This window comes from Larimichthys crocea, chromosome VI, assembly GCF_000972845.2.
Source record: "Larimichthys crocea isolate SSNF chromosome VI, L_crocea_2.0, whole genome shotgun sequence".
NCBI classification, from domain to species: domain Eukaryota; kingdom Metazoa; phylum Chordata; class Actinopteri; family Sciaenidae; genus Larimichthys; species Larimichthys crocea.
In genome coordinates this window covers 9,635,385-9,662,681 of record NC_040016.1, presented here as the reverse complement: position 1 = coordinate 9,662,681, position 27,297 = coordinate 9,635,385, and the positions used below count along the sequence as shown (strand labels likewise).

The 27,297-nt window shown below is 41.1% G+C and overlaps 1 protein-coding gene across 3 annotated transcripts in view; it reads left to right on the top strand.

The window, feature by feature from the left end:
- srgap3 (SLIT-ROBO Rho GTPase activating protein 3) overlaps positions 1-27,297 on the top strand; it is a 54,638-nt gene that overhangs the window by 11,490 nt on the left and 15,851 nt on the right. For all 3 annotated transcript variants that reach the window (XM_027279227.1, XM_027279228.1, XM_027279229.1), the window contains exons 2-8: positions 2,724-2,919; positions 11,174-11,336; positions 15,623-15,685; positions 21,244-21,429; positions 23,344-23,472; positions 26,781-27,002; positions 27,095-27,196. In XM_027279227.1, the coding sequence (XP_027135028.1) occupies positions 2,724-2,919; positions 11,174-11,336; positions 15,623-15,685; positions 21,244-21,429; positions 23,344-23,472; positions 26,781-27,002; positions 27,095-27,196 (1,061 nt within the window). The remainder of the gene's footprint in view (positions 1-2,723; positions 2,920-11,173; positions 11,337-15,622; positions 15,686-21,243; positions 21,430-23,343; positions 23,473-26,780; positions 27,003-27,094; positions 27,197-27,297) is intronic.

Here is a 27,297-nt window from a genome sequence, read left to right as displayed (position 1 = left end):
AAGAACCAGTGCAGCGGAGCTGAAAGTGGGGCATCCATGTTGACACAGAAATCTCTGGGATCAAAAGGCCTTGTTACATACATGTCAGAAAGGTGAGGAGGTTTGAGGTGGTGGGTGTAGCTCAAGACTTTTATACCAAGGTTATGCGGTATACAAATAATATAGAAGAGTTTTAAACGACTTGATTCGTTGGTGGCTTGAACCATTAATCTTTCTTGAAAGCAGTAAAGGTTTGCTGTGTATGTGAGTGCTTTATCTCTTTTTTTATTTGGTAGGATATCTTGGCAGAGACACTTTCTTACTTTATCAGAAGGATTTCTTTCTTTATGTAAGAAGTGTAATAGTGCACAGGACTTTATTTGGTGTTGTTCAAAAAGATAAACCACCATCATCTTCTGGCCTACATTTCCAGCATTTCTCCTCCTCGCAGATTGAAAAGAACGACAGAGGGGTGCTCGCTTTGAATAAACCACAGCCAATGGAGGCGCTCAAAGAGCTGGGAATATTTAGGGGGGTAATTCTCCAATTGCTCATGGTTTCTCAGAAGGAAGGGCACACTTCTGGTGTGCGTGACCTATTTTTCCAAACTCATCTGTCAAATTGCAGAGCTGCAGCTGGTGGTTCAGAGTTCCCTTTTTGTGAACGTCTGTTTTCAAAAGTCCTCCCTGGCACTCATGCAAATCGGTGTCACATTTTCCCGGGGCATTTCTCTCGGCTTGCATGCTTGCTTGCTTTTTTCTCGTTTTGAATGAAAAAAATAACAGAATAAATAACATTGCAAACAAGGAACATGGCTGCATGTCTGAGGAGTCAAGACATTCCTGACAGGACTGAAGTAGTAGTGGTGATATCTCTCCCTGAGCTCTGGTGCAGGGCTCCCACTAAAAACAGAGCTTTAAAGCCCTCAGTGCTGGGAGGGAGAGGGAGGCCCCTGGATGAAGGGGAGGGCTGGGACAATGGTTAACCACAGAGTGAAGCATGCCGCTTAAGACTGAGGCCAGGCGGCACGACATCACAGGGAGAGAATAGGCTCGCCCGCACAACATCACTGTTTCAGTTCAAATGGCAAGCTTCCCCAGCCCATGCATATATCCATGAGGAGGGCTTGGCTGACCAAATTACACCCTCAACAGCATGGAAACACAGTCACTGTGTCACTGCTGTGGTTTCAGCATTCAGTCAGCACTTCATCTGTCCGACTGAGTGTCACAGCCATGGCTCAGATATGTATAAAATCCAGCCGTTGTCCTTGTTTTTTAGGGTTATAACTCGCAAATTGACTCACGATGTAGCTCGGGGATGTTACAACAAGCAGTAGCTTACATTTAGGAAGTTCATTTTTTCGGTACTGCTTTCTAGTGCATTTCCATGCAGACCGTTTAAAGACAGAAATAACACAAACAAAATGCTTTTGAGTTGAAGAGAAGCTTGAACGAGCTGGCCAGATAAATTGTATACATGGGAAATGGTATATACTGTAATAGATTGTGTATTCCTGATGAGATTTATTGCTTAAAATGAAGTAAAACATGAAACTCATCCACCTCTCACCATACAGGTTTGTTTGAAGAGCTCCTAAAGATCACAAGGCAAACACTGTGATGACACCACAGCTAGCTGTGCTGTGATCTTCAATTCTTGTCTTTAGGGTCTACTGCTAGGCTTGACACAGGCACTGCACTGCCTACACTGCATGTTAATAGTGTTTTTACGTGACAGTAAAGCATCTCCATGATCAAAACACTTTTGCTTTCTAATAAAGTTCACTCATTAGTTCAGGAGGTTTGCTTCCTATTGAGAAGTGACAACTCTCATCCTGTTTTCTGTTGCTCCTTCCCTTCTTGTTCTGCAAAATAGGCTTCTTTTTTTTGCTGTTCCTGAGTCGAGGCTGCTTATGACAGCACTACAAAGAGAAATCAGGTTTTTCTCTTGTGGCTTCCTACTGGCATGAAGGATCTGTAGTCTGCCTGGCAGCATGGGGTTCCTCCTGAAGCAGAAATATTATTCTACTGCTCACATTAACTTCTCATTAAATCAGTTTGATCTCCCAGTGTACACACTTTTGAGAGGCCATACACACAGGTCATCTTACCGGCTTGGCATGGAGCCTCACTTGGTCATTCTGACTCCCAGATAGAGTCTTTATGATTGCTGCCAGTCTGATGGAGTGTAATGAAATGGCTTTGAATAACTGAAATAAAAAGCACGTTTATTAATTGCGTGCATCAAATTTCAGATACCGTGGATTATAGATGACTCACTTAGCAGTCATACTTGGCTTGTGTTTGGAAATATGTTGCTATGCGACTGTGACATCTGTAGCGTTCTGTGGCATAATGCTTCAAGATAAAGGAGAAACAAGCTGAAGCTCTTAAGCATATCTCCTGTCAAATATTATTAGCACACAATTTGGGTACTGCAAATAGTCATACCTTAAATGGAGAGATTCAACATCAGAAACATTGAAACAAAGATGACACAAAGCAACAGGATGTATAAGTTAGTTAGTTTAGTGTAATTGTACAAAGGTATCATCCAAGTTTTAACCCATCCTGCAACTTGATATGAGTATGTGGAAGATATAATAATAATAATAATAATAATAATAATAATAATAATAATAATAATATTGTAATTTTGGACCAGGGCATGTTGTGCAGTGTTGTGACAGCAGTATAAACACCTGACTTGTACCACTTTTTGCCTCATGTTTTGATGGACAGAGATCCGTAACCAGCTGGTGGAGCAGTTCAAATGCTTGGAGCAACAGTCTGAGTCTCGTATCCAGCTGCTGCAGGACCTGCAGGAGTTCTTCCGTCGCAAAGCAGAGATTGAGGTGGAGTACTCCCGCAGCTTAGAGAAACTGGCTGAGAGGTTCTCCTCCAAGATCCGCAGCTCCAGGGAGCACCAACAGTTCAAGTGAGTTTCCTTCCCCGCAGGCGTTTTTGCTGCTGAGACTGTTGCATGTACAGTGTTTGTGCATTTGAGAGATTGTGTGCAAGGGAGGTGGTTTGGTTTCAGATTTGGGGAACACTATATATCGATGTATATCAAGTCAGGTACAGAGTTGAAATGGCAATTTAATAGGTAAATATTGTAGGTGGACTCAGCACATTCCTTTAAAAAAAATCAAAAATTGAAAAATGTGAGGCACATCCTCACCCTCTGTGGAAATTACGCCTTTGTTTATGTTTGAGAAATGCAGTGGCATTTTCATATTTGCCTTCCTTAGTTCAGCTCAACTGCTTTTTGTTTAGTTTGAATGTATTTTTGTGAAGTAAATGTCCCTTTTCCCCTTTCAGCGTGTACTCAGACCACAGGGATCTGTATGCCAAGTGACTTTATCCCCCCTCTAAACACTTCACTATTTATAACCTGGCTGTAAGACCCAGCCCTGCTGCTAATCACAGTGCTTTGTTTGATTACAGTGCAGAGCTATACAACAAAATACTTCTATTATATTTATGTACTGTGAGGGAATATCTGTTATTATAGTCAAGATCTTTATGGTATCTTCAAAAGGTCAGCTGGTTCTGGCATGATAGGAGGATGCAGTTCATTAAGGAAGTTAAAGACTGCCGAGGAGTGGACATAACAAATTCAATGCACTTGCGGTGCTGTAATTTAGTACTTAACTTTATAGAAGAAGGCTTTAAGCATTATGCTTCATTATGTTTTAAATTGCATCCATTATGTACAAATAAGCTCTGCATCAGGCAGAAACCTGTGGGTTGGATCAGAATCACTGTGGAGGTTGATATTAAAATTAAAAACCATTTAACTATACAAGATAGTAACCTATTAGCCAAAATATTACAAATACCACACAGTCTTATTTGATTGTTGGCTAAATTCACCTGTGTAGCTGGACTAAAAGCAAAAACCTTATCACAAGTATTACAGTAATGTTTTAAAATTGCAATTATAGAGTAATTTCCTTTTAATTATTCTGCATGTAATATTCTAATAAAAGAAAGGCTGCTTTGAAAAGAGGTAGAGAGCAAAGGGAGCAAGCATTAATCATAGTAATGAGGAAACGGTGGCCATCAGATCAAAATCATCTTACCTGTAGCCTTGACCCATTTAGATGTTCTGCTTTGCAAACACTGAAATGGATGCTGGTGGAAAAAAAAAAAAAAAGAGGGATTGCCTGCACAGAAACCACCACAACACATTGGTACATGACTCACGCAGGGCATGAAATTAAACGCTGCCGCTCCCAAAATCAGGCACCTCAGGCTAGCGGGCAAGCTTAGTTGAGTCTGGAAATGGGACACTAACCCAGCTGTGATGGTAGCAGTAGATCTCAGACATGAATCTACACAAACATACATATATGTAGTCTAACCCCAGCTCTGATTCTTGCAAATGGAAACGGCAGGAATCCATTTCAACATTTTTTAAATCTCATTTCTAAGTTGAAATGTGTGATATAAAGAGGCATGTCTAACTCTCAAATGTTACCAGTGGCCTGGTCAAATGAAAAAACAAATAAGAACACAGATGTTCACAAATCTCCTGCTCAGGCATGAAAAATATGTTTTTTTGGCCTAATACAAAAAGTACAAATTACTGCTGTAATGTAAAATCAAGCTATTAATAATGACAATTAATACTTTTATTTGTACAGTAAGGCTTCCTACTGTGTGTGTATATATAGTAGTGTGACATTCAGAATGCACAGTGCGTGCATAGAGTGCTTTCCTGCTTTCATTTTGACAGGCTGGACATTGTAATCAGGTTCGGGTTCAGGTTCCTCCTGATTCAGCCTTCCTCTTTGTCAAACAATGGTCATTATTGTATATGCAGTACCTGCTCTGTCTGCTTTTCTGAACAGCTGCCATCCGTCTACGACGAGCCAATCCATATACATTTTAAATGCTTTCCATATGAAGAGAAGTGAGATTTCAGTCAGCAGAAAGCGCTTTTTCTTGAGTAACATGTTTTGACATTTTTGACACACAACAAGATCCCGTAGAAATGTGCGCATATGTATCAGTACGTATGTGTAGGAGAGCTGTGTGTGTGTGTGTGTGTGTGTGTGTAAGAAGTGGAGGAGGATTTGACTGGATAATTGAGTCCAGCTGTTTTGGAGGAGGCATGCTTCACTCTGGCTGATAGTAGACAGAAGTGTTCTGCTGTTGCTGAGACACAGTGGCTTAACCTTTGAACTTTACCGGTGATGTTATCCACACAGCTACGGGCAGGTGTTAGAAAAAACACCTAATCCTCCAACACATGTTCTAATAATATCACACTTTACACTGCCAAGATCGTGGTGTACCCAAAAGCCAGAAGCCAAAAAGTGTCTCACTGCACTGGGTTGACAGGGACACACACACACACACATATGAACACACAAAGCGGTATCTAAATAGGCAACACCAATGTATGACACTTTTAATGCAAAGCCACGTATACTTTACTTGCTTCTTTTTAAACTCCATTTATTGAGAAAAATGTGTATAGACGTGAAACGCTCAAACAATAGGAACCAAAGAACTGAACAGTGGAAGACCACAAAGGAAGTGTGGGTGGGAGGATACTACCCAAGCTTGACATGTATAGAGAGTGTGGTATTCAGTCATACTGAAAGTATGGTAATGTGTTACCTCACATTCATATATTTTCTTATGTATTAGAATAAAACCATTTGTACCTTTTCCTGCTTCAAAAACACACACTGTACATTAAATTCAAACTGAGCAGTATATCATCCAAAATGGGTTTTTTAAGCCTTTGGCGAAACCACAAAAATGCTCATAACATGATTGCACCTTGTGCCATCCATCCAATCCTGGTCTGAGCAGGCAGGCAGGCAACCACAAATCCTGGTAATCAGCTATGACACGCCCTTTACTGTGACTTTCTTCCCACTTTAGTGTAGTAAAGTTCATGGCGAGCCACCAAAACACCAAATGGGACTAAGCAAGAAAAAACACTTGTGTTTGTCCAATAAAAGCTCTTTGTTGGCACAAAGCCCATCCATGCACCATCAGAAACACAGAAAACAATTTTAGGCCCTTAAGCCTCTTTTTGTGTTGCTTTTTGGTTTTGGCTTTGTTATCTTTGGCGTGGTGTTTCATCTGGTGCAACACATCTAAACTATTCTTTTTCTCAACACCCTTCAACATGCCCGCGGCTGTCTTTCATTGTAGTAAAAGTGCTGCAGAGGGGGTATCTTATCCCTAATTACACCTTTTTATGTTTTTGATCAAAACAGAGCAGTAAAATAGAGTCGTCCCGACCAGGACGGACTTCCATATGTGCTGGATCACAGCCTACAGTCTGTTGAGCTGAACCCGTCCAGTGCAGATTCATTAGCGAACTGAATGCCGCTGTGATTTACAGCTACTGCAGCTACAGCTACACCGCAGCAACCCGACCAAGGATAATTCTGCTCTTCCACTTTACCTCGTTTGCCACAGTGAAAAGAAACACTGAAGGGTTACAGTACTTAGCCGCTCCATACTGCAGTTGCTCTGCCAGATAGTGCACCACTTCATTTTTTGTTTTCTTACTGGTTCACAGTTCCTGAGAGACAACAGCTAACTCGATTTTAATTATGGGGCAGACGTTTCAGGGTATATCATCAATGGGATTTATAATGTGGCCTATTCAATTAGAGTGGATTGGTATCATCTGTCTGACATACAGACATATTTAACATAGCACCATTAGAAAAGCAGCTCATGCAGTATTGATATGGAGAATAACCTGTCTGGGAAAGATAAGACGGAGCTTGTAGTGGTGTCCAAATTGGTGTGTGTGTGTGTGTAAGTGTGTGTGTGTATCCAAGCGATTGGTTTGGGAGGCGCTGGGGGTGAAAAGTGTTTGACAGTGGCAGTTCTTCTGTACAGCAAGTTATTCTAGTTTTGAAAGTGCTTTTGTTCATTACAAAACTTTACAAAAGATGTCTCTGTTCATTTCATGGTCAGCAGGGCACAGCTTTGAAAATGTATCAATGGATATTCCAGTAAGTGTGATGAACATGTTAGTCTTTAAAGAGCCGCTCTGAAAGAATGTGATGCAAAGCTTTACTTATGATATACTTAGGAGGTTTGAAGTCTGCTGCTGTAGGATAGTACAAGAGGCTTTGCTCACTGGTACCAAGCAATAGCTCCAGCTTTAGTCCCATTTTGTGTAACTGTGTTGTTACACCCTGGCTGCTCTTGGAAACTCTGAGGGGCAAAGGGGAAAAAGGTTAAACTACATCTACCCAGGCTTAAGTTTGAACACAGCAGTCAATCCCCTGCTCTTGTCAGGCTGATAAGTCCAGCTGGTGGAAGTCAGCATGTACAACATCAATAGATTAGCTGGTCTGCAGTTTCAGATCTTGTCAAACCCTCGTCTCCTCTTCCTCGACATTGCGCCGCACTCTGCTCTGGCCCCTGTGTCCGTGCAGCTGTGCATTATCAAATGTTGGCAGCATGTTTCCTCACATGAAAAAAAAAAAAAAAAAACCTCTGCTAAATGATGTGCAAATCAGAAATGCAGCATATTGAAGCCCTGCTTGAAAACGGGGGGCAAAGCAAATTTGAATGGCAAAGCTGACGGTGTGTGCCCACATGCCCCTTGTCTTTTGAAACTGTGCTTGGCTCTGTCTCCTTTTTCTTGGCTGTTTCATTGATAAGCAGCAGGCAGGCAGTGTGGAGGGGATTAAAGGCCTTCATGGAGCCGAGTCCTGGTTTGATAAATACACACTTCCTTCTGGAAATCCTGGCTCAGACACATCGTATTCTTTGGATGATTAGATGGTGGCATCCAGCGCCGCCATGACTAAAGCACTTGCAATCTATACAATGCTTTCTTGTTCATGGTATGCACATTATGGACACAGCTTGCCATCAGTTTATCCTCGAATCAAAGGATTATTGCAATATTCTCCAACCATACACTCTTTGTTTCCTTTTTCACTTCCACTGTCTCTGTATCAGATCATGCTCCTCCATGCATTCACATATTATACTGCATATATATGTACCTTACAGGGGGCAGTGAGGCAGTGCAGACCTTGTAAAAACCATGGAGACAGTCAGGCAGTGCTTTTGTAGGATTAGACAGATGTAATAGGATGCCAGAAAGCTGCACTCGTCTCTCCTCCTCCTCTTCCTTCTCCCTTCTCTAGAGACCCTAAGAGCTCATCGTTTGCCTCCTGCATGTTAATGATATCCTGTGTATAAATACCGAGGGCACGGAGCCATCCTAACCCGATCCTTTTGAAGCCCTCTAGATTAATTGACCAGGCCCTGGACTGATGCTCAGCATTTTACGGGAAATCAGCAAAGAGAAGAGTAGAGATGGGAGAATGAGTTTTGCTGCATGCTGAGGTCGATCCTTTGTGATGGATAGGCCTGTACAAGAGCCAGTATAGAAAAGACCTCTGTCCCATAAAACAAGTGGAGGAGGTACATTTATTACTGTGTTAAAATACTCTGCTCACTGGTACATGGGCCTAATTACTGACCTTCTGCTCCTGATTCCTGTGAAATGAGGACAGTGACTGGAGGAAAAAAAAAAGATCTTACGTCCTTTGTCAGTTTCTCTCTTCAAGACTTTAACCCTGAATATTTATCAGACTTTGTCAATCCTTAATGTAAAGTTTTACACAATAGTATAATATGTGTTTTAGTAACACAATATCCCTATTTCATTTTTAAATATCACAATTATTGTCACTACTGGTATATTGTGACACCCCTAGTAGTGATACCTCTACAGATACAGATGAAGATGAAGCCTACTGAGATTGACGATCCCCTTTTTCTGTCCTCAGGTCAAAGTTTTCATATATCAAGTGAAATATGTGAAATAAATAAGGATACATTTTTATTAATTTTGACCATCCTCTGACTCTTCATCCCGCACTACTATCTGGTCTTTAAAGGTGTCTCGTCTTTTGGGTTACGACCAAATACCTGCATAACTTTGATTTTCCCCATCGTCTATACTTTAGGTTTACTTCTAATTAGCAGTAAGATGGTGAACATGATAACATACCTGCTGAACGTCAGCATGTTAGTATTGATTATTGTGAGCATGTTAGCAATAAGATAGCACACCACTGTAGGTTATAGTGTTGTCAGTGTGGCAGGAAAAGTAGCTAAATAACCTGTAAAGTCAAACACATACTAATGTAAAAGGACAAAGTGACTGGAGAAGATATAGCAGCAGTATTGAGGACCGTGTTCATAAGCACTTTTAACCATCAGAGGATGGATCTAACCTCTAGTGCACAGTGTTTATATGAAAAGCTGAGGAGGACACAAAAAAAAAGTCACTAAAAATGTAGCCTGGTTGTGTTTAGGGATATGATGAAGCATCTCTGACCATTTTTAGGGATTAGCAGAGAGTAGAGGTGCTTGTTCCCTGAACCTCTCAACCACAGACAGCAATTATACACCGAGGAGCTTCGTCCCTTACAGGCAGATAGGCCAGTCAAGCAGAACTAGTACAAAATGAGGGATGGTGAGATAGTAGAAATAGGCCATCCCAGTGGAGTGAAGAAGAATATAGTCTACATTAGGTCCTCTATTGTTAGTAAAACTGAAAAATCTTACCCGTGCTTTGTATGCCAGTCGGGTTCATTTAGTTTTGACAGCAAATTAATGTCCAGTTTAATCGTTTTATTATTACTTTTTGATTGCGAGAGTGAAATGTGGCATTGACTGATGGCTGGATTCACTCAGCGCTTACATTTCTGTGATATCAAGTTATTAATTGACTCGCCTTTCAGACACAGTGTATCGTAGGACACCAGTCTCAGTCTAACATGGGAGAAGCAGGCCCGGCAGTAAGGGATGAAGTTTACAACACATGCCATCCTGTTTTCTGATGTTATGAGAACGATGTCCTGGTGCTCAGTCAGCCCTGTGTAAGTGCGTTTAGGGGCTGAGTTGAGTGAAGGAATAATGGAGAAAGCACTCTGGAGTAGCTTGATATCAACTTCATTAGATGTGATTGGCATTATGGAAGCTCTCTGATGGAGGGGGGGCTCTTTGATGTTGGTGCTGCTCATCGTTTTTTTTCCTGCTCCACAGTGAAACCGTATCCCCCCGCCCTGCTCTGGATCTCTCTCTCCTTTGCTCTCATTTCCCTCTCTCTTTTTGTCTTCTCCTCGGGCTTGGTTGATTGATTAATGCTCAGATAGGATCCAGACAAGGGTATGGGTTTGAAGAGATTGTGTGTGTGTGTGTGTCTGGTTCGATGTCTCAGTGCCTTAGTCTTTCTATCTGAAAGCACCCGAGGAGGAGACAGTTTAAACTGATTATGCAGCAATCAGTGCCCCATGATTCTCTGGATCATTATGGTCACCAGCATTATACATTTAACAAGTTCATGCCTTCGACCGTAGCGTTGTTTGGAGTGAGGGAGGAGGGGAAGACAGAAAGGAAATGATGGCGTGAGGGAGGGGAGACATTCACGGGCAGAAACTAAGAAAGAAAAATGAAACACTTTGGTATTTTATGTGACAACAAGTTGTCTTCTTTTAGAAGATCGTGGCTGTCTTATGTACTTTAACAATAACTTCCAATGCTTTAATCTTTTGCCAAACAATATTATTACTGCTTATAAAACTCTGTAGTGCACCATCTGGCCTTGTTTGGGACTTGTTCCCTCTGTTGTATTTCTTCCAATAACCATCTAGTTATTGGAGTAGAAATCCATCAGTGTATTTTTTAAAAACGTGGCTCTAGGGAAGGCAATCCCATTCTGTCAGTCCTCCACTTTGGTCCAAAATGATATCTCTGAAAAACGTATTTTATTGATTGCCACGAAATGTTGTACAGCCATTCATGATCCACAGAGGAGAAATGGTCCCTGGCGTTTGTGTTTTTTGTGTGTGAAATGTCTTGTAACCTGCTTGTTGAATTGTAATAACTTTGGAGATCCCCTAATTTTTCATCTAGTGCTATTATCAGGTCAAAATTTGACTGTTCAATACTTTGGTTTATGACCAAGTACCTGCAAAACTAATTACTAACAACCAGCCTCAGTTCTGCTCTGTGTTTTGTGGCCTATAAAACTGAAAATAATAATAAAACAGAATATTTCTGAAAATTTAAAGCGAAATGACCATTAAAAGCGATTATCATGGCTTAGTTTTATTCTGAGAGACGTTCTGACAGTATGTTGTATATTCATCATGTTTTTTTTTTGTTTTGTTTTTCAGGAAAGACCAGCACCTGTTGTCCTCGGTAAACTGCTGGTACCTGGTGCTAAACCAAACAAGGCGTGAGAGCCGTGACCACGCCACACTCAGTGACATCTACACCAACAATGTCATCCTCCGCTTGGCCCAGATCAGCGAGGATGTCATCCGCCTGTTCAAGAAGGTCAGTAAGACTTATCGTCCTCTTTTCTTCCTATCATGCTCTTATCGCCAGAAATGTCAAAGTCCAGGGACGATATAAATGCCAAGCTTTTATTTGCTTCATTGTGTTGCTTGCAAGGCACAAGGTGCAACAGCTGTAAGAGAGCAGCTTCTCTCAATGTTTGGTTTCAGTTTGGGTGTAGCATGCTGACTGATGGTAGCACAAAGAAATACAGTGCTCTGAGCTCTGTCTCAACGCACATGGTGTTAGTAGAAGGTATAGGAATTCTGTCAGGCCTGCAAGCCAGTCAAAATATCATGGGGGAAAAAACTGAAGCTGAGACCCCCTGGCCCAAGACTGGCCAAACATCCTGCAGCTCCGACTAGTGTGAGCAACATTCACTGGCTCCCTGTCAGCACATAGCAGAGATGACTGAGGTCTTAACCAAACATCAGAACGCTGTTTTCACCTTGCAGGCCTTCCTGTAGGTGAGCTGCACCCTGCTTACTAGGCTCCATTCAGATTTTAGTGTGTGTGTGTGTGTGTGTGTGTGTGTGTGTGTGTGTGTAATAGGATACTCATGTTTGTCAGAAACTGTGCCAGAGCTGAAAACAACAAAGTCCATCCCTCTTTCTGTCAGCTGCCCTCAGGTAGCTTTTTCTATATTTGAAAATATGAATGGATGGCTTTTGCTGCAATTTGCTGGCAGACATATTGGGAGGCCATAAATAATGTATCAGAAATGTCACGGAGCACAGGAGGACATAAAAAAAAAAAACGGGAATGTGAATGAAAGGATTTTAAAATGATTGACTGTTGGACATGACAAGGTGATCAAGAGAAAAAGTACAGCTGCTGACATGTAGTATGTGATGGATGTATGAACATGCATCGAAACTGTGACTTACAGTATCGTAAGAATGTCGCATGTTGTTGATATATAGTGTTTGTCATGCCATTTATAATTGTGTTATGTTCTACACGTTAGAGTGCTGTACATGTTATTCTATACAGCTGTTTTTTTTTTTTGAGCTGAATACAAAGAAATGAATCTTTCAAGAAAATCTTTACAAGAATAACAACAAGGAAAACTGCGACTGGCGTGAGTGAATTTACAGGAGGAAGTGTTTCTCTGATGCGTGCCTGATGCTCCATGACTCTCTGTATAAATTAATTACAAAGACAATGAATTAATAAACCACAGCAGGTGCAGCTGTGCTGTTTTCTTTGCCTTTCATAGGAGGAAACATGTTCAGAATGTATATTCTCGGGCATTACTATAGGCGCCGTTACGATATGACCCGCCACAGCTCTTACACTGTGTTGCATCACAGGCGCTCAGTCGCTGGTTGAACCCTCCCTGCATCCCCCTTGAGCCTCTGCAGTACATGCTGCAGTCTGTCTCACTTCAGAGCCACTGATGCATACAGATGCCATTCACCAGCTGCTCGGAGCCCTCTGAGGATTTTCCCCATTTATCACATTCAGTCCAATGCTTGCTTGAGTAGGACATTAATGCATGCACTCCAGATTAAAAACTAAATAAAAAAACAACACATCCCTCCTGTGTTACTAAGGTCATCTTTTTATGTCTTCTGGATTCATTTCATAATCTAGTTACGTGAAGAAGAGCAGGGTTTTTTTTTTCCCTCTTTGATGATTTGTTACATTTCTGACTCACCAGTAGCGAGTTTTTTCATGCACAGTTATTCTAGCAAAGCAGGGTGTGGACAAAAATGTTAACTTTTATCTGTTTTTGAATCCCTCTGAACAGTGGGTAGGTGTGGTTTGAGTATGATGTGGTATGAGTGTGTGTGTGTGCACGGGGTGGGCGGGTGTGTACATGAGTCAGTCATTGTCTGTACTGGATAGGTGCAGTGAGCTTTTCTTTCAGCACAGCTCCTCCTTGTATTGATCTGACCGAAAATGATACTTCTCATCATGATTAATATGTGTAAGGGCGATTCTGCTTCTTGCTGAGTCACTGTTGCACCAGAATTAATGAGTCAGGTGTTAAAGTGTGTAAGAAAGGTAGCAAGCACAGGCCGTTCTACCGTTTTTAGATGTTATCGTCATGTCTGACAGCAAACCACGTACTATGCTCTTTATAGCATGCGAGGCATCGGTTATTGTTAGCTACACATCAACAGGCCACCCGTCTAACCTAATTAGATGAATGCTGTTTGCATGATGGGTGCTATTGTTTCACTCATGAACGTGGCCTTAATTTTATTGACCTTTGACCATCAGTTGCTTCCCGTAAATACTTTTGAAAATTGAATGGCAAGGTGGATTTGTTTCGATGTTTTAGCAGCCTCATTTTTATTCCCCATAAGTCAGCTTTCTTGTAGTCTGCTGTGCATTCCTCATTACTTATTCTGTCTCGTCAGAGCAGCCAGGCTGTGTGAAAGTTTGTTGTTTGTAGCTGTAACACGGTGGACTTTGGCTCTGTGGTAGTCGGTTCTGTCAAACTTCCAACACCTTAATGGGGCTCTGTTTCTTGACTCACACATGGAACGACCTGAATCACAATGTCACAACTGCTGCCTCCATTTTGGCTGATTTTATTTTCCCCTTTTAACAAACCAAAAACAAGGCAACGCTGCTGTGCTGTTGTACCACCTCAAGTAAACTCTGCCCCTACCATCATTACCATCTAATGAACTATAATAATCTGTATAAAAATGACACAAACATCAAGTCTGGCCCTAACAGGCTTGTACAAGTTGTTTTTGGTCTCTTTTTCTGTTCATAAAATGTAGATCCAGATGTCATCTTTGTGTATTCATGCTGCTGAACATCAGAATATGTGATTAGATAGTGGAATTAAAGTGGGCTGCTACAGCTGGCTGGGAAACCGTGACTAATACATGATGATAATACATGAGGTTGAACATTGGCAGGTTGAAAAGTCTGAATTCGTCTGTATAATTTGTAGAAAATTAGTCTATATTTTGAGTCAAAACTATATACTGAATGTCCACTAAATGTACCAAAACAAAGTGAACCGGAGGCCCTAAAGTTGGGATGACTGCTAGACTGACTAGTAAAGGCGGCAAATTTCAATGAAGTGAAAAACCATATTGTGAAATTAGCCCGGAAGATAATAAATAGATAGATAATAATTTTCCGTTTGTGTTTGAACTGAAGATGTTTTTTGTATCACCCTTCTCATAACAGTTCCTGCGAAGTTCGAAGAGGTGTTAATTCTGTTTTTTTTTTTGAATGTGTCAGACCATCACGCTGAGAGATACCAGAGCTGCGTTTTCTCACCTTGCAGTGTTCAAATAAACGCTTTATGCTTCTCTCTACTCCACTAACAGACATTATTGCATTCACTCTGTCAGTTTTCTTTTTTCTTTCAGTTCAGGTGTCTCCCATGTTTGTTTTTTTAATCACAATGCAAACTGTGTGTGGTGTCATGTCAAAAAAAAAGCCAAGGTGCATGTGTATTAATAGATGTGGTAGAGACCAAACTTCATGAAGTATCTCTTACAGTCTCTTCAGTGAGACACCGAACAGAACAAATTTGAGAGAATTGAAGGCTTAAGCGCCTCCTCTTCATACATTATTAATTATGATTTATGTCTGTAGAGTATAGTGAAAGAAGACAGTATGTCACACATTGTCTTCAACCCTTGACGCACTTCTCACACACACACACACACACACGCAACGTTTGGTGCAATAATCACAGGAAGTTAACTGTGCTTGTGGCAGTTACATGTTCTCGCTGTTCATTGATACATTGCTGCGATAAATTTGTAACGTACTCAAAGCCCCACGGCGCTGCGATCGCTTGTACACTGTACAATAGAATTGTCATCCTCAGTAGCAAGTCAACTAACACATTTTTTTTAAAGTAGTGTCCTCCATGTTTTCGTTTAATTTCCTCATGCTCTGTTTTATTTTTAACTGGAAGGAAGGACTAGAAACGAAGTGGGAAAATGGTTGTGTCTTTGGTTGTGGAGTTTACATTTTTAAAAGAATACAATTAGAATTTAATAGGTCTGACATTTATGGCCAATAAAAACATGACAACATAATACTCTTACCAGAAATCAATTTTTATTTTTATTTTTTTGAAATGGACAGGGTCATCTAGTGAGCATTAAAGCATCAGTCATATATTTTAGAGGCATCTTTTTTTGTTGCCAATTCATCCAAAATTTGTCAAGACCTTTCTCTATGACTCACCGAAGACATAGTGTCAGCATAACCAGTGAGTTTGTTCTAGCCGTTCACATCTGAAGGCTCGAGTATTATTTGTTTTCTCACCTCTGTTCTTCCTATTTGTTGCGTTGCAGAGCAAGGACATTGGGATCCAGATGCACGAGGAGCTCGTGAAGGTGACGAATGAACTCTACACTGTAAGTAATACACCGTGTCTCCTTCAGATCGATCTCTCACACCTTATTTCATCGCTGAGCTCAGCCAGTTCTTTTCAATCTCTTTGTCGCTCTGACATTTTATTTCTTTCTCTATTATTCGGTTTCATCATCTCTCTTTTCTCTTCTTCTTCAGCCTACGTTCTGTCGTAGGCTGATGTTTTTGTCAGATTTAGACTAAAAATTTGACTTTGCCCAAGTGTGTACACCAAGTCAAATACAAGTCAAGTAAAGTCTAGTCAACTAGAGGCACCAGTAGGGCTGGAGTTAATTTAAATCTGTCCTTATTATAAACTGACTGTGGTCACCTATGTCTATCCTGCCTAGTCAAGATCATGGTCATTTTGGACGATGCATTTTGTAGTACTGTTGAGTTGTATTACAATATACTGAGATGTATTTCTATTGTGTATTCTCTTATTGATATAAACAGGTTGGACATGATGCCTCTCATTCTAATGCAACATTATTGAACCACCACAAACTGCAGCCTCCAAAATGAAGCTGAAACAACACCTCTCTAGAAGGGGTTTAAACAAAACCTGAACCTAAATGTTATCGTTGTGGTGAAACGGTTTTCTGGTTCATTTTGAGGTGTCTGTTGAGAAACAGATAGTCAACGTCACTCACTTCTCTAAAGAGATGTTTTTTTGTTTTGTTTTTTCCTGTCAGCTTTCACGCAGCCAAAATAGCATTTTTTTCTTTCCGTCTTTTTCTTTTTTTCAGCGAACAGCTCTTGGCATCCTGCAGCTGCTTCCCATATGTTTTAATATGAAAAAAGGTGCAGAGTGGATGTATGGATGTTTCCTGTCATAGTTTATAGCCAAGATGTTGATGTGATTTGAGCCCCCCCACCCAAAAAAAACACCACATAATTAATATTTTGTTGTATTTATGAATTATTTTTGCATTAAACCTTTAAGTTTCTACAGTCAAAGATTAGTATAACATAATTAGAGGGCAGTATTAATGAAGACAGCATGTCTCCCAAGCCCACATTTTCTCAGTTGTAGTTTTAAATGAGCTGTCAGTACATTAGCCTGTGTTGTTGTAACACTGTCAGATAACATAAGCAATAATAAGTTGTGATGAATCTTTCTAATTAACATTGCTGTGTCTGCAGGGTTTTGTTTTTGTTTACTTTCCATCTACACAGTTTTCTGTGCTATGTTTCCTACAATAATTGGCCAAGGACTGGAAGGACTGGATTGTTAATAATAGGATTTTCTCCAGGAAACCCTACAGATAGACGAGCGTATGTCAGGGATGAGGACATGCTGTACTGGTGCTGCACTGTCAGAGTAATGTCTTCTTATTCACAGTGGCTTAGTGCCCAAAACTGGACGAGCTCCAGGCAACTTCAGCAGTCTTCTGCCCCCTGAGGTGAAACAGAAGAGATGGCGGAGCTGCCTTATATGACTTATTCATCTGTGCAATGTGATAAGAGTCAAACCACTAAAGGGCAGAGCTGGCAACACTCCTTGCTCCTGCCATCTGTACATTTGGATGCTGAAACAGACGAGTGTTATGTGGAGCATGTGATTAATCAAGAGTGCATACAAGTCAATTACAAGAATATGCATTTTAATGCATTATTGTCCCTCTTCTGAAAGTTATACCTGCAAGCCTTTGACTTCAGGTCAGGGTGTTCAGAAACTCTTGGAAACAGATCATCACTCTATATTTTTATGCCGTTTTACTATATATCTGTTTCACTCATTGTCCCCTCTCCGGCTGCATAATAAAACTCGGATAGTCCCTCTTCTCATGCTCTACTTGGCCTCAGCTGCAGGTCTGGCTCCAAATTAAAAATCCAAATGTTGTCGTACAGCCCTACTCTTTCTAAATATGAGAAGAGGATTGTGGGAGTTGTGTGAAACTTCACAGCGAAGGTGGAAAAATGTATTCCTGCCACAAAACACACGTCACTTTCCGAAAAAATGAATGATTTCATGCTAGTCAATAAAGCAGTCTTAATGATTGTTTTCTTCCTCTAACTACCCATCGCTTTGTGACTATAGTTAAAAGGGGAGTCCCCTGTCTTCACATGGTTTCTTCCTTTTTTATGTTTCTTAATTTGAGTGAGCGCTTTAAGATTTGTATTTATTGTTCTCATAATTAGGCCATTGTGAAGCTCTTTGGGACCAAGTATAATTAACAATGACACAATTGAAACTGTGTTAGCATCATTTATATGAAAGGATATTCCCAGTTACAATCATAACCTATAGAAAAGTTTGACAGTCCAGGCAGTAACGCTGTCTGGAGGAGGATTGTTTTCATGACTATAGTCGTGATAGCATTTAATTGTACAGAAATAGCTAAATCAATAGTGTGGCCACATGGTGATTGCCTTGTGGTATTTTCTAACAGTTCTTACTGGCTGCCAACAAAATTAATTTTGCTGAAAGAAAACTGTGAAATCCCATTTGGATCCTCTTGCTGCTCAGTGAGAAGTAAGGTAGAGACTGTGGGCTGTAGCTATTGTTCAGATATTGTCGAGGAGGAATATTGAGTGAGAGTGAAGATCCTGTTTTCTGTGGCTCGTCATTAATACACAACCTGAAATGACAAGCCGGAGCAGAAGCCAGAAAGTATGAAGAGCCGGTCTCTTCCTGTGAAATTCAGTTTTCCTTGATTGAACCTGTTTTAATTTCCTGCTACACCGACTTAATATCCCCAGTGGGATCAATAAAGCTTCAGCTTATCTTATCTTTCTGATCCACCACCTTGTGTCTGATGTCTGCTCTTCAGTCTCAGACATGATTATTCCTTTGTTAACAACAATAACACTGAAAAGCTGTCTCTCGGGCCTGCATGTGGGTGTAGCTTTCATTCATACGTTCATTCATTCATTCATTCATCCATCTGTAGTCTTTCATTCACTGTTTTTCCAGCTGTATTTAATTACTCACAGCATGTCCGTGCTAAAAAAAGATATAATATTTTCAAATGACAGATCAGATTTATTTTGTGCATTATTAATTGATGTTAACCTTCCAAAAAATATAATTGAGTCTATTCCAAAAACTCCAGCCAGTCTCTCACTGTTGGGTTTCTTTCACCAGCTCAGAGACTCTGCTCAAGAGTTAAATAGCCCAAGGCTGTCGTCGGAGGACTCAACTATACACACACCTCCTGTAGACACAGCTGAAACCCAGTCTTCCTGCAAATTACTTTGTGTCTTTAGCTGCAGGTCCTGCAGTCAGATGGTTCAAAGTTGGCTGAAAATCTAACACATTTTTAGAGAAATTTGAAAGAAATGGTTGGGCAGCCTGGGGAGAAACAGATTGTTCCCCTAGTTCCACTCTTCTTGGAGCAGCTGCATCGATGTTGAGCTTGGTCACTCAGACTAGTGGCTTTTATTTGATGCATTTATTTTCAGGTGTAAGCCTTGTCTAAGATTCCCCGTAGTGGAGTCGCATTTATTCCAGCAAAGAGAGGGGAATAAATAACGCCCCTTCATGTGGCAACACTTGTAAATATTACGATCACAGGGTTGGAGGTCAGTGGAAGATTATAGTTGCAAGTGACCCAACGGCAAACATGTGATTTTGATGAGAGGGTCTCGTGGAGATGAAAGGAATCCTGTTGCTCAAGTTCGGCACCAAGTGAGCATTACTTACTTGGTCACAGGAAACAAATAAATGACTGTTTATGTCGACTGTCTACCATCCTGAGGTGTTCATAGAAAACTGTGGATGCCCAGGATGTTTGAAGATGCTGCTCACATCTGGACGTTTCTTTACGAGGCTTAAGAATGGACTTTCAAGAGGAAAGAGCCTCTCAATGAACATCTGGGATGAATTAGGAAAGGCTCGGGATGCTTCTGTCTTGTCTAACGAGGGTTTTCTGTCACTACAGTCATGTCATCACCATGTTGGAGTGGGGTGGCTGAGTGTCTAAGTAGAGATCAAAGTGAACTGCAGACAGCACAGAACACATTGCTGTCAGTCTGCTGCACAAAAGAGCTGAAAATGAATAAGCCTGGGGTGATGAAGAGTTACTGTAAAAGATGATGTAGAGCCCAGGAAAGCCACAGTAAGGAGGGGGTAAGTTGAAGATTTGACAGCCAAGACTAAACCACGTACAACCCTGGGCCCCTGGATTCACTTAAAATATTCCACATGTAGTGACATCTGTCTTACTGCTGTATTGGCGCCCAAATTGATCCAGCAGGCCACCATGAAAAAGCTAAAATCAAACCAGATTTTTGGAAACAAATGACACTGTGGACCTTGAAAGATGTGAACTTTCCTTTTTATCTGCTCAACATTTGTTCTGGAAGGGAATATGGGAACACAACAGTAATGTTATTGTAAGTCAATATACAGGTCGGAGGGATTGTATGGCTGGAAATACGAGCATGGTACCCCAAAATAATCTTTTTTTGGGGGGTTTGTTTCTTCTTCACTTCTCATTTCGATCCATATAAAAAAAAGTTTAAAGTTTCTGTCACTGGGCTGAATTGAATTAGCACCAGTGGCCTCTACATATTAATGGCAGGCTGACTCTTGATAATAATATGCTGCTTTCTGCTGTAGGTTTCACCGCCTGCATCACGGCAAAATCCATTAGTCCATTAGATCTTATTTCATAGTACACCAACAATTAATTGCATTATCGATGAATACAACTGTTGTTTTGTTAATGAACTGATTAATCATTTAGTCTAATTTACCATCATACAAACATCCATCCATTTTCTGTAACTTGCTTATCCTGATCAAGGTTGCAGGAGGCTGGAGCTTATTCCAGATGGCTCTGGGTGAGAGGCGAGGTTTATCCCGTACATGTGGCCAGTTCCACACAAGACCATAGACTGTGTAATTAAAGATGGTCATAGTCTCCTTGACATCACCCATTGGTTTCTGAAGAGCTATTATGAAGCTTGAAGTGGGCGGCTTTCGCCATCGGCGTTTTGGCAGTCCCGACTCGGCTAATTCAAAAATGGGCAAAGACATGGAGCTGTGGCGGACTGAGTGAAGCCTGGTAACTGAAACCAGCCACCTGTGATGGCGACCACCTAAGAAGGGGCCATGCTCTTAATTATGCATCACTTTAAGGCTTAGTATTCAGTATGACAGTACAGTTACCATGGACAAAGACCATTTTTTGTACCAGGCTGTAAACATGTTTATTTCTGTTGTGAAGTTGAACATGGGGGCTTATGGAGATCAACTGCAACTCTTCTGAAGCCAGTGTCAACTGGCCGTTCAAGAAAACGTAGTCTATGGCACTTCCACATTGGTTTCAGTTACCACTTGTATATGATTAAAAAAAAGCAGATAATCCTTACACTGAGAAGCTGAAACCAGAGAATGCTTGAGAAAATGTCAGAAACTTCCCCATCGACTTCACTGTAACAGACTATGTAACTGTTGCCTGTGTCTTTGTCTCTCTAAGCCTGTACGCTACCGCTACCGTCACTTGTTCTAACAAACTTTTACAGCACGTAATAAGCAAAAAATACCTGTAAAATGTCATGACATCTGTTAATGTTCAGTCTGTTAAATATTTGTCATCGCTCCTCCTTGCAGGTGATGAAAACATACCACATGTACCACACTGAGAGCATCAGCGCAGAGAGCAAGCTGAAGGATGCCGAGAAACAAGAGGAGAAGCAGTTCAGCAAGTCGGGAGATCTCAACGTTAACCTCCTGCGCCACGAGGACCGCCAACCGAGACGAAGCTTTGTCAGGAAAATTGAAAAGATGAAAGAGAAGGTGAGTATGGACAAGGATGCGTAGTGTTGTGTTTGTTTACATATATGTGTCGTACCATTCAACTTTATTTCTCATGCTAAAAACCCTGAACCATCAGTTGGGTATTTCGGCCAGCTTAGACATTTAAAGCTATATTCAGTATTTTTATAACAGCAATGTGAACGGGGTTGCTTATAGTGAGGGACATAAAGTTACTCTCCGTTTTATAAACCTATATAGCTCCTTTTAGCTCATTGTTTTGGATTTTTTGGTCACTGCAGGCAGCTGTTTGGATAAACCTACTGTGGACTACCTGCTGTACCTGCTAAGTGTAATGTTCTCCTCAAAGCTGGATAAGCAGGTTAGAAGAGTAAATAAAGAACCGGTAGTAGAAGAACCAGCTCTATTTCTTGGATTTACTTGGAGAGAGTGAGAGGATGTGACCAGCAGACAGACAGCAACATAATGTGAGAAACTCCCAGGAGCGTTCTGTAGGTCTGCAGCCAGATACACACTGAGCAAACCGCAGTGATCCTGGCCAATAACCCGACCCAACTCTTTCCATCTTGTGCAAATTTCTAATTTAGTGTAAAGTGTTCTCTGCCAGCTGTGCAGGGCTAGTGATCTCTGGAGCACACTGTACATTAGATGAACCCTTACATGTCTTCTTCTTCTGGATCTTCTGGAATGTTTTCATGCAAATGAGCTCCTGTTACTGTATCTCTCAGGAGCAGGAAATCAAAAGGCTGTCAGGACCGATAGCTTGTGTTTCTCTCTTCTCAGGCTGGTATCTTCAGAGACGCTGCTTGGCTTGGGAATAGAACGCTATATATAATACAGTGTGGCAATGAATATTCCTCTTATTTTCCCCTGCTTCTCCTTTCCCCCTCTGCTTCTGAGCTTTTGTCTCATTACTCTCCCTGCAAACAGGTTGAAAGAGGAAGAGGAAGAAATAAAAGTGAATCTCTTTTCCGCTAACCAACTGCTGCAATTTGCATCATAATGTGAAATTGGAAGTAAAAAGTTCCATGTATAGTGAAATGTCCAAGCAAACAAGTCAAAAAAACCTTTGCTTTATTTCAAACAGCAGTTATGCTTTTTTTTATCTGAATTGTGTTTGAATCATTGTGTTGCTTAAGTAGTACAACTTTGTCAATACTGTTATGCAAATTTGCAAAATCAGCGTGTTCTGTTTGTCAGTACTAATGTCATTTAAGCTTGTACGATCCAACACAACGATGTTTAGACTTCCTATATGAGGTCTGTGCATATTTTGAAATTGTATTTTAAAGAAATAGTTATAGTATAGTATAGTATAACATCTGTATAATAAATATGCAGCTGGAGCCCATTGCTGGAAAGCTTGGCTTAGCATAAAGACTGGAAACAGGGATAATACTTTTCTGTACGGAGTAAATAAATGAGATAAAACATCTTAATTAAAGAGTTTCAGTGGTGTGAGTTGATAGATTTTCTTACTTGCTGGTGGATTGCTGCTAAGCTGAGCCAAGATAAAGCTGATCTAACCAGCTTCATATTTACTGCACAGGCATGAGAGTGATAATTGATCTTCCCGCAAGAAAGCAAATAGGCCTATTCCCCAAAGTGTCCAACCCTTCCTCTAATGCTACATTTTACTAAGCTGCATAAACACATTTTAAAATGTTCCAGCATCCACATTCTAGACCCTCTGGCACTTAAGTGTTGAGAGACCGAATAATGCAAGCCTGGCTGTCGCACTTAACACATTACTATCTAGTGGCAGCTTCTCCAGAGCCTGTTTCTCCAAACTTTCTCTATCATCTTCACCTGTTTGATGGTCCCAAAGCTGCGGCTGCCTGAGCACACACTCAAATCCTCCATACGGCTTGATTTTCCTGCACTGATGTTTTTTTTTTCCTCCCTCATCTGCTCTGTCTCTTCTCTCCTCCCCAGAGGCAAGCCAAGTACTCAGAGAATAAGCTGAAATGCACAAAAGCCCGGAATGACTATTTGTTGAACCTGGCAGCAACAAATGCAGTTGTGGCAAAATATTACATCCATGACGTCTCTGATATGATCGATGTAAGTATGCGCCTAGGCACATGTGTTTGTTTACATCTCTCAGCTGGGATTTCCGATGTTGATTTAACTCTGCAGCACTGTCGCTTTTCTCACCATCTGTTCCTGTGTCTCATTCATGCTCAGCCTGTTAGCTGTTTGTTTTCAAGCTGCTTTGTTGGCCCCATTGAATATATTTGCCATCATTTTTTTTTTTCATCATTAATCCCTGCATAACAAACTTAACACTGGTGAATGACTGCCGTTGACATAAATAGTGGTTCAATGATCTGCAGTATCACGCAGCCTCAGAAGGATATTCTGAACTGATGATTTCAAGGGACTCCATTAGTGTTGACAGAATGGTTTCTGCTCAGTCTCCCCCTCCCCTCTTTCATCTGTCTCATCCTCACTCATTCGTTTTTTTGTTAATGCTGCTTCTGGGAGCTTTGCTGGGACAAACACAGCGTGTCCTTGTGATCGTCTGCCTCTCACTGTCACTAAGTAAAACACAGGACCCAAGACACACACTCCCTCTCTTTTTATTGCCTATCGTCTGTCCTTCTGCGGTCTCTCCTTACGTGAATCAGAGTAAATTAAGCAGCCTTTTATAAACACTGACACAATAAGGTGTATGCGAAGTAAAAAAAAACTCAAGCTTATTGTATAATATTCCCCACATTATTACCTACAATAATCCCTATTTTGTATGTCCAGAAAACCTGCATCTGACACTGACATATGAAGTCACTTTTATTCAAATTATAAACCAGTAGCACTGCTGGAAAGTCTGATTACTACAGTTTAAAAGGGTGACTTTGTTTAGCAAAACCACTAATGGTTGGAAGTCGGTCAAAGTCAGCTGGTGAGCAGAGGCTCTGTTTACGCAGGCATGAATGCGGTTAATGTGGTTGGCACTGGGCTCTAAGCCCCGGGTGACCTGCTACTCGTCACCCTGCAGACGGACAGATGATCATCAAGATAGGAGAAGGCTTTATTTGCCGTTTTAGACAAGATTATTGGAAACATTCTGCATCATTTCCTTTTAGATGTGCACACACACAGCTCAGTCTTCTGTGCTTTCTAATCTCATTTTCAATTGACATTTCATTGTTTTGCTTATTATCTTCCAGTTCCACGATTATACACTACACACACAGCCAGCACAAAGGAGCACCCACTTTGAATTGGTTTATTATTTTTTTTCAATTTTATTCCTCAAAGGATTTTCTTTGGTTTTCTTTTCTGGCTTCATTGTGTATCAAAACTGTACTGCACTTATTGTAGTCTGTGCTGTGTAGTTTTGAATAGAAAATTATGTCGTTCCAAAACTATATTTGTTTGTTGTTTTTTTTTGTGTTCTGTGTTCAGTCATTTTGTTTTGTCATTGAGTAAAAACTGTAAAGCCGTACTGCATTCACTGAAAGGCCTCTGTCACAGTCAGAGTTTACATGACAAATGGCACTGAATGCAGGCTTTGTGTGGCTGTCAATACCCAGCAAAAATAATAAGGTCAGTTTTCTGTCACCTGTCAGCCTTTCAATATGCCTGTGTCCACCCCTCCTTTCTCTGTGAGCTAATGGCCTGGTTGTCAAATTTTAGCTGGAGGCCAGATCACCATACGGCATCACATTAGTCACAGTCATAGAAGCAAATTTTCCAGGTCAGCCGTGATAAGATATTATTTCAGTGAGATTTCTGTAATATAATGGATATTACTTACAGTTTTAATTGCAGTTTAGCAGTATGACTCTGCAACATGCAGCGATATGAAGGCTGTAGCTGGACATACTGAGTACCAGATTCATGGCTGTCCATGCCTCTTTACTGGGCAGCTTTTGATGGATCCGCTGTCTTGAAACTGAAAGGCCCATGTCATCCCAAATCCTACTGAGCTGCAGGGAATGGGATTGTGAGCGTGACTGCTTTGGCTGTCACGAGCCGGGCAAAGGAGGAAAAAGGGGTCAGTTCGTCATGTCAGAGTAACTGCACACCACACATCAAACCAGACGTTCACGCAGCGAGAAGTCAGCTTTGTCAGCATCAGTGACTTTAAACTGTTGAAGTGTAATTCTGAACATGTTGAGTTCACTGCACAGGACTGATGAAGGCTGTGATGAGGTTAGTCAGTGGTGTCAGCGTGATTAAATATTTAAGCTTGTACTTGGAAAATATTGATATGGTGGGAATGTAACTTTTGCACTTTTGTAACTTTAGAGAAAAAGACTCAAACAAGAATCGTTGTTATGCATTATGTTACATTTATCGTGTTTCTTACATGTGACTGAATGGAAACAAAAATGTCGCTATGCAAGCCTGTGCAAACATACATACATTAAACATACATTTACTTACAATGAAATTGTCGACATATGAAATAAAAGGAATGGAATATTTCCAAATATTATATACTCTATATGCAGTCTATATGAACCTACAGTACGTTTCCGTGATCTCTGAGAAATATGAGATGAATAAAATACAAAATGATCAGCTGTATTTCGATTAAAGAGTCTGACTAATCTTCCTTTCCGGCTGCTGCTGCTGCTGCTGCTGCTGCAGTTATGAATGTGTTCTCGCTCAGTTTGCTTGTTTTTAAAAAGCGGCTAATTTGCTCTCTTTAGTCTTTAGTCTACTGAGCCACTTTGACTGAGTGGTGCGATGAGACTTGTGCACCAAAGTAGAAAGACTACTTCCTCGGCGCACTAAAGAGCGCTTAAGACCGTTTACTTAGTGATTCACAGAGTTGTCAGTTGCCTCAAGCTCCCTCTAAACCTCTTCACTGCCGCCCTCTGCTTAATTAGGTTACTTCGTACGACTCTGTGCAATAAGGCTCTGTAATTATCCCTGGTGTCCCACTGTGCTAGCTCCTGTAATTCTGTGAACTCTACTTCTATTTTTGAAAGGTAACCTGTGGCAGGAAGTAATTTGGGATTGAGTCCATTAGAGTGGTGCCATGTCCACATTCTTCCACAGTCCCTGATACGCTTGTATTGATTTGTCAAATGAAAGAGCGACTTAACAAGAGATGAAAAAACTTTTGCAATGATGTAACTGTAACTTCCCATGTTGCTGCTGTGACGTAGAAGTGTCCTCCAGGGTGTGGTCAGTACACCATGACATCACCGTCATGTGTGCACGATGTGGTTATGACAGAGCACATTTATGAGCACACACACGATGCTGGGCACAGTCAGAGGTGAAACAAACTAGAAACTTTTATCCAAAGAGGGCAGTGGGGGAGAAAAAGAGTTATCAGCCTTGTTTATTTAAGGACACATGAATAAAGCAAGTGTTTTCCCGGTTATTTATCAGATATTTTGTGTCCGCAGTGCTGTGACCTGGGCTATCATGCAAGCTTGGCACGGACCTTCAGGACGTACTTATCTGCCGAGTACAACTTAGAGACATCACGCCACGAGGGACTGGATATCATAGAGAATGCAGTGGACAACCTGGATTCCCGCAGTGACAAGCACAAGATCATGGATATGCATAACCAGGTGTTCTGCCCTCCGATGCGATTTGAGTATCTGCCACACATGGGAGATGAGGTGAGATGCTTGGAAAACGCTTGCTTAGATGTGTTTGTCACTTAAAACTAGATCTGTTCTGTTCGTTCTAACCCGTATGTCTCCCTCCTCAGGTGTGTCAGGTGAGCGCACAGCAGCCGGTCCAGACCGAACTCCTGATGCGCTACCACCAGCTGCAGTCTCGCTTAGCCACGCTAAAGATTGAGAATGAGGAGGTGAGGATTTATGTCGGCTCTGTCTGTCCGGCCACCACCTCCAGCCCCACCCCCCAAAAAACAAAAAGCCCGGTCTCCTTTTCCCCAGAGCCAAGTAGGAG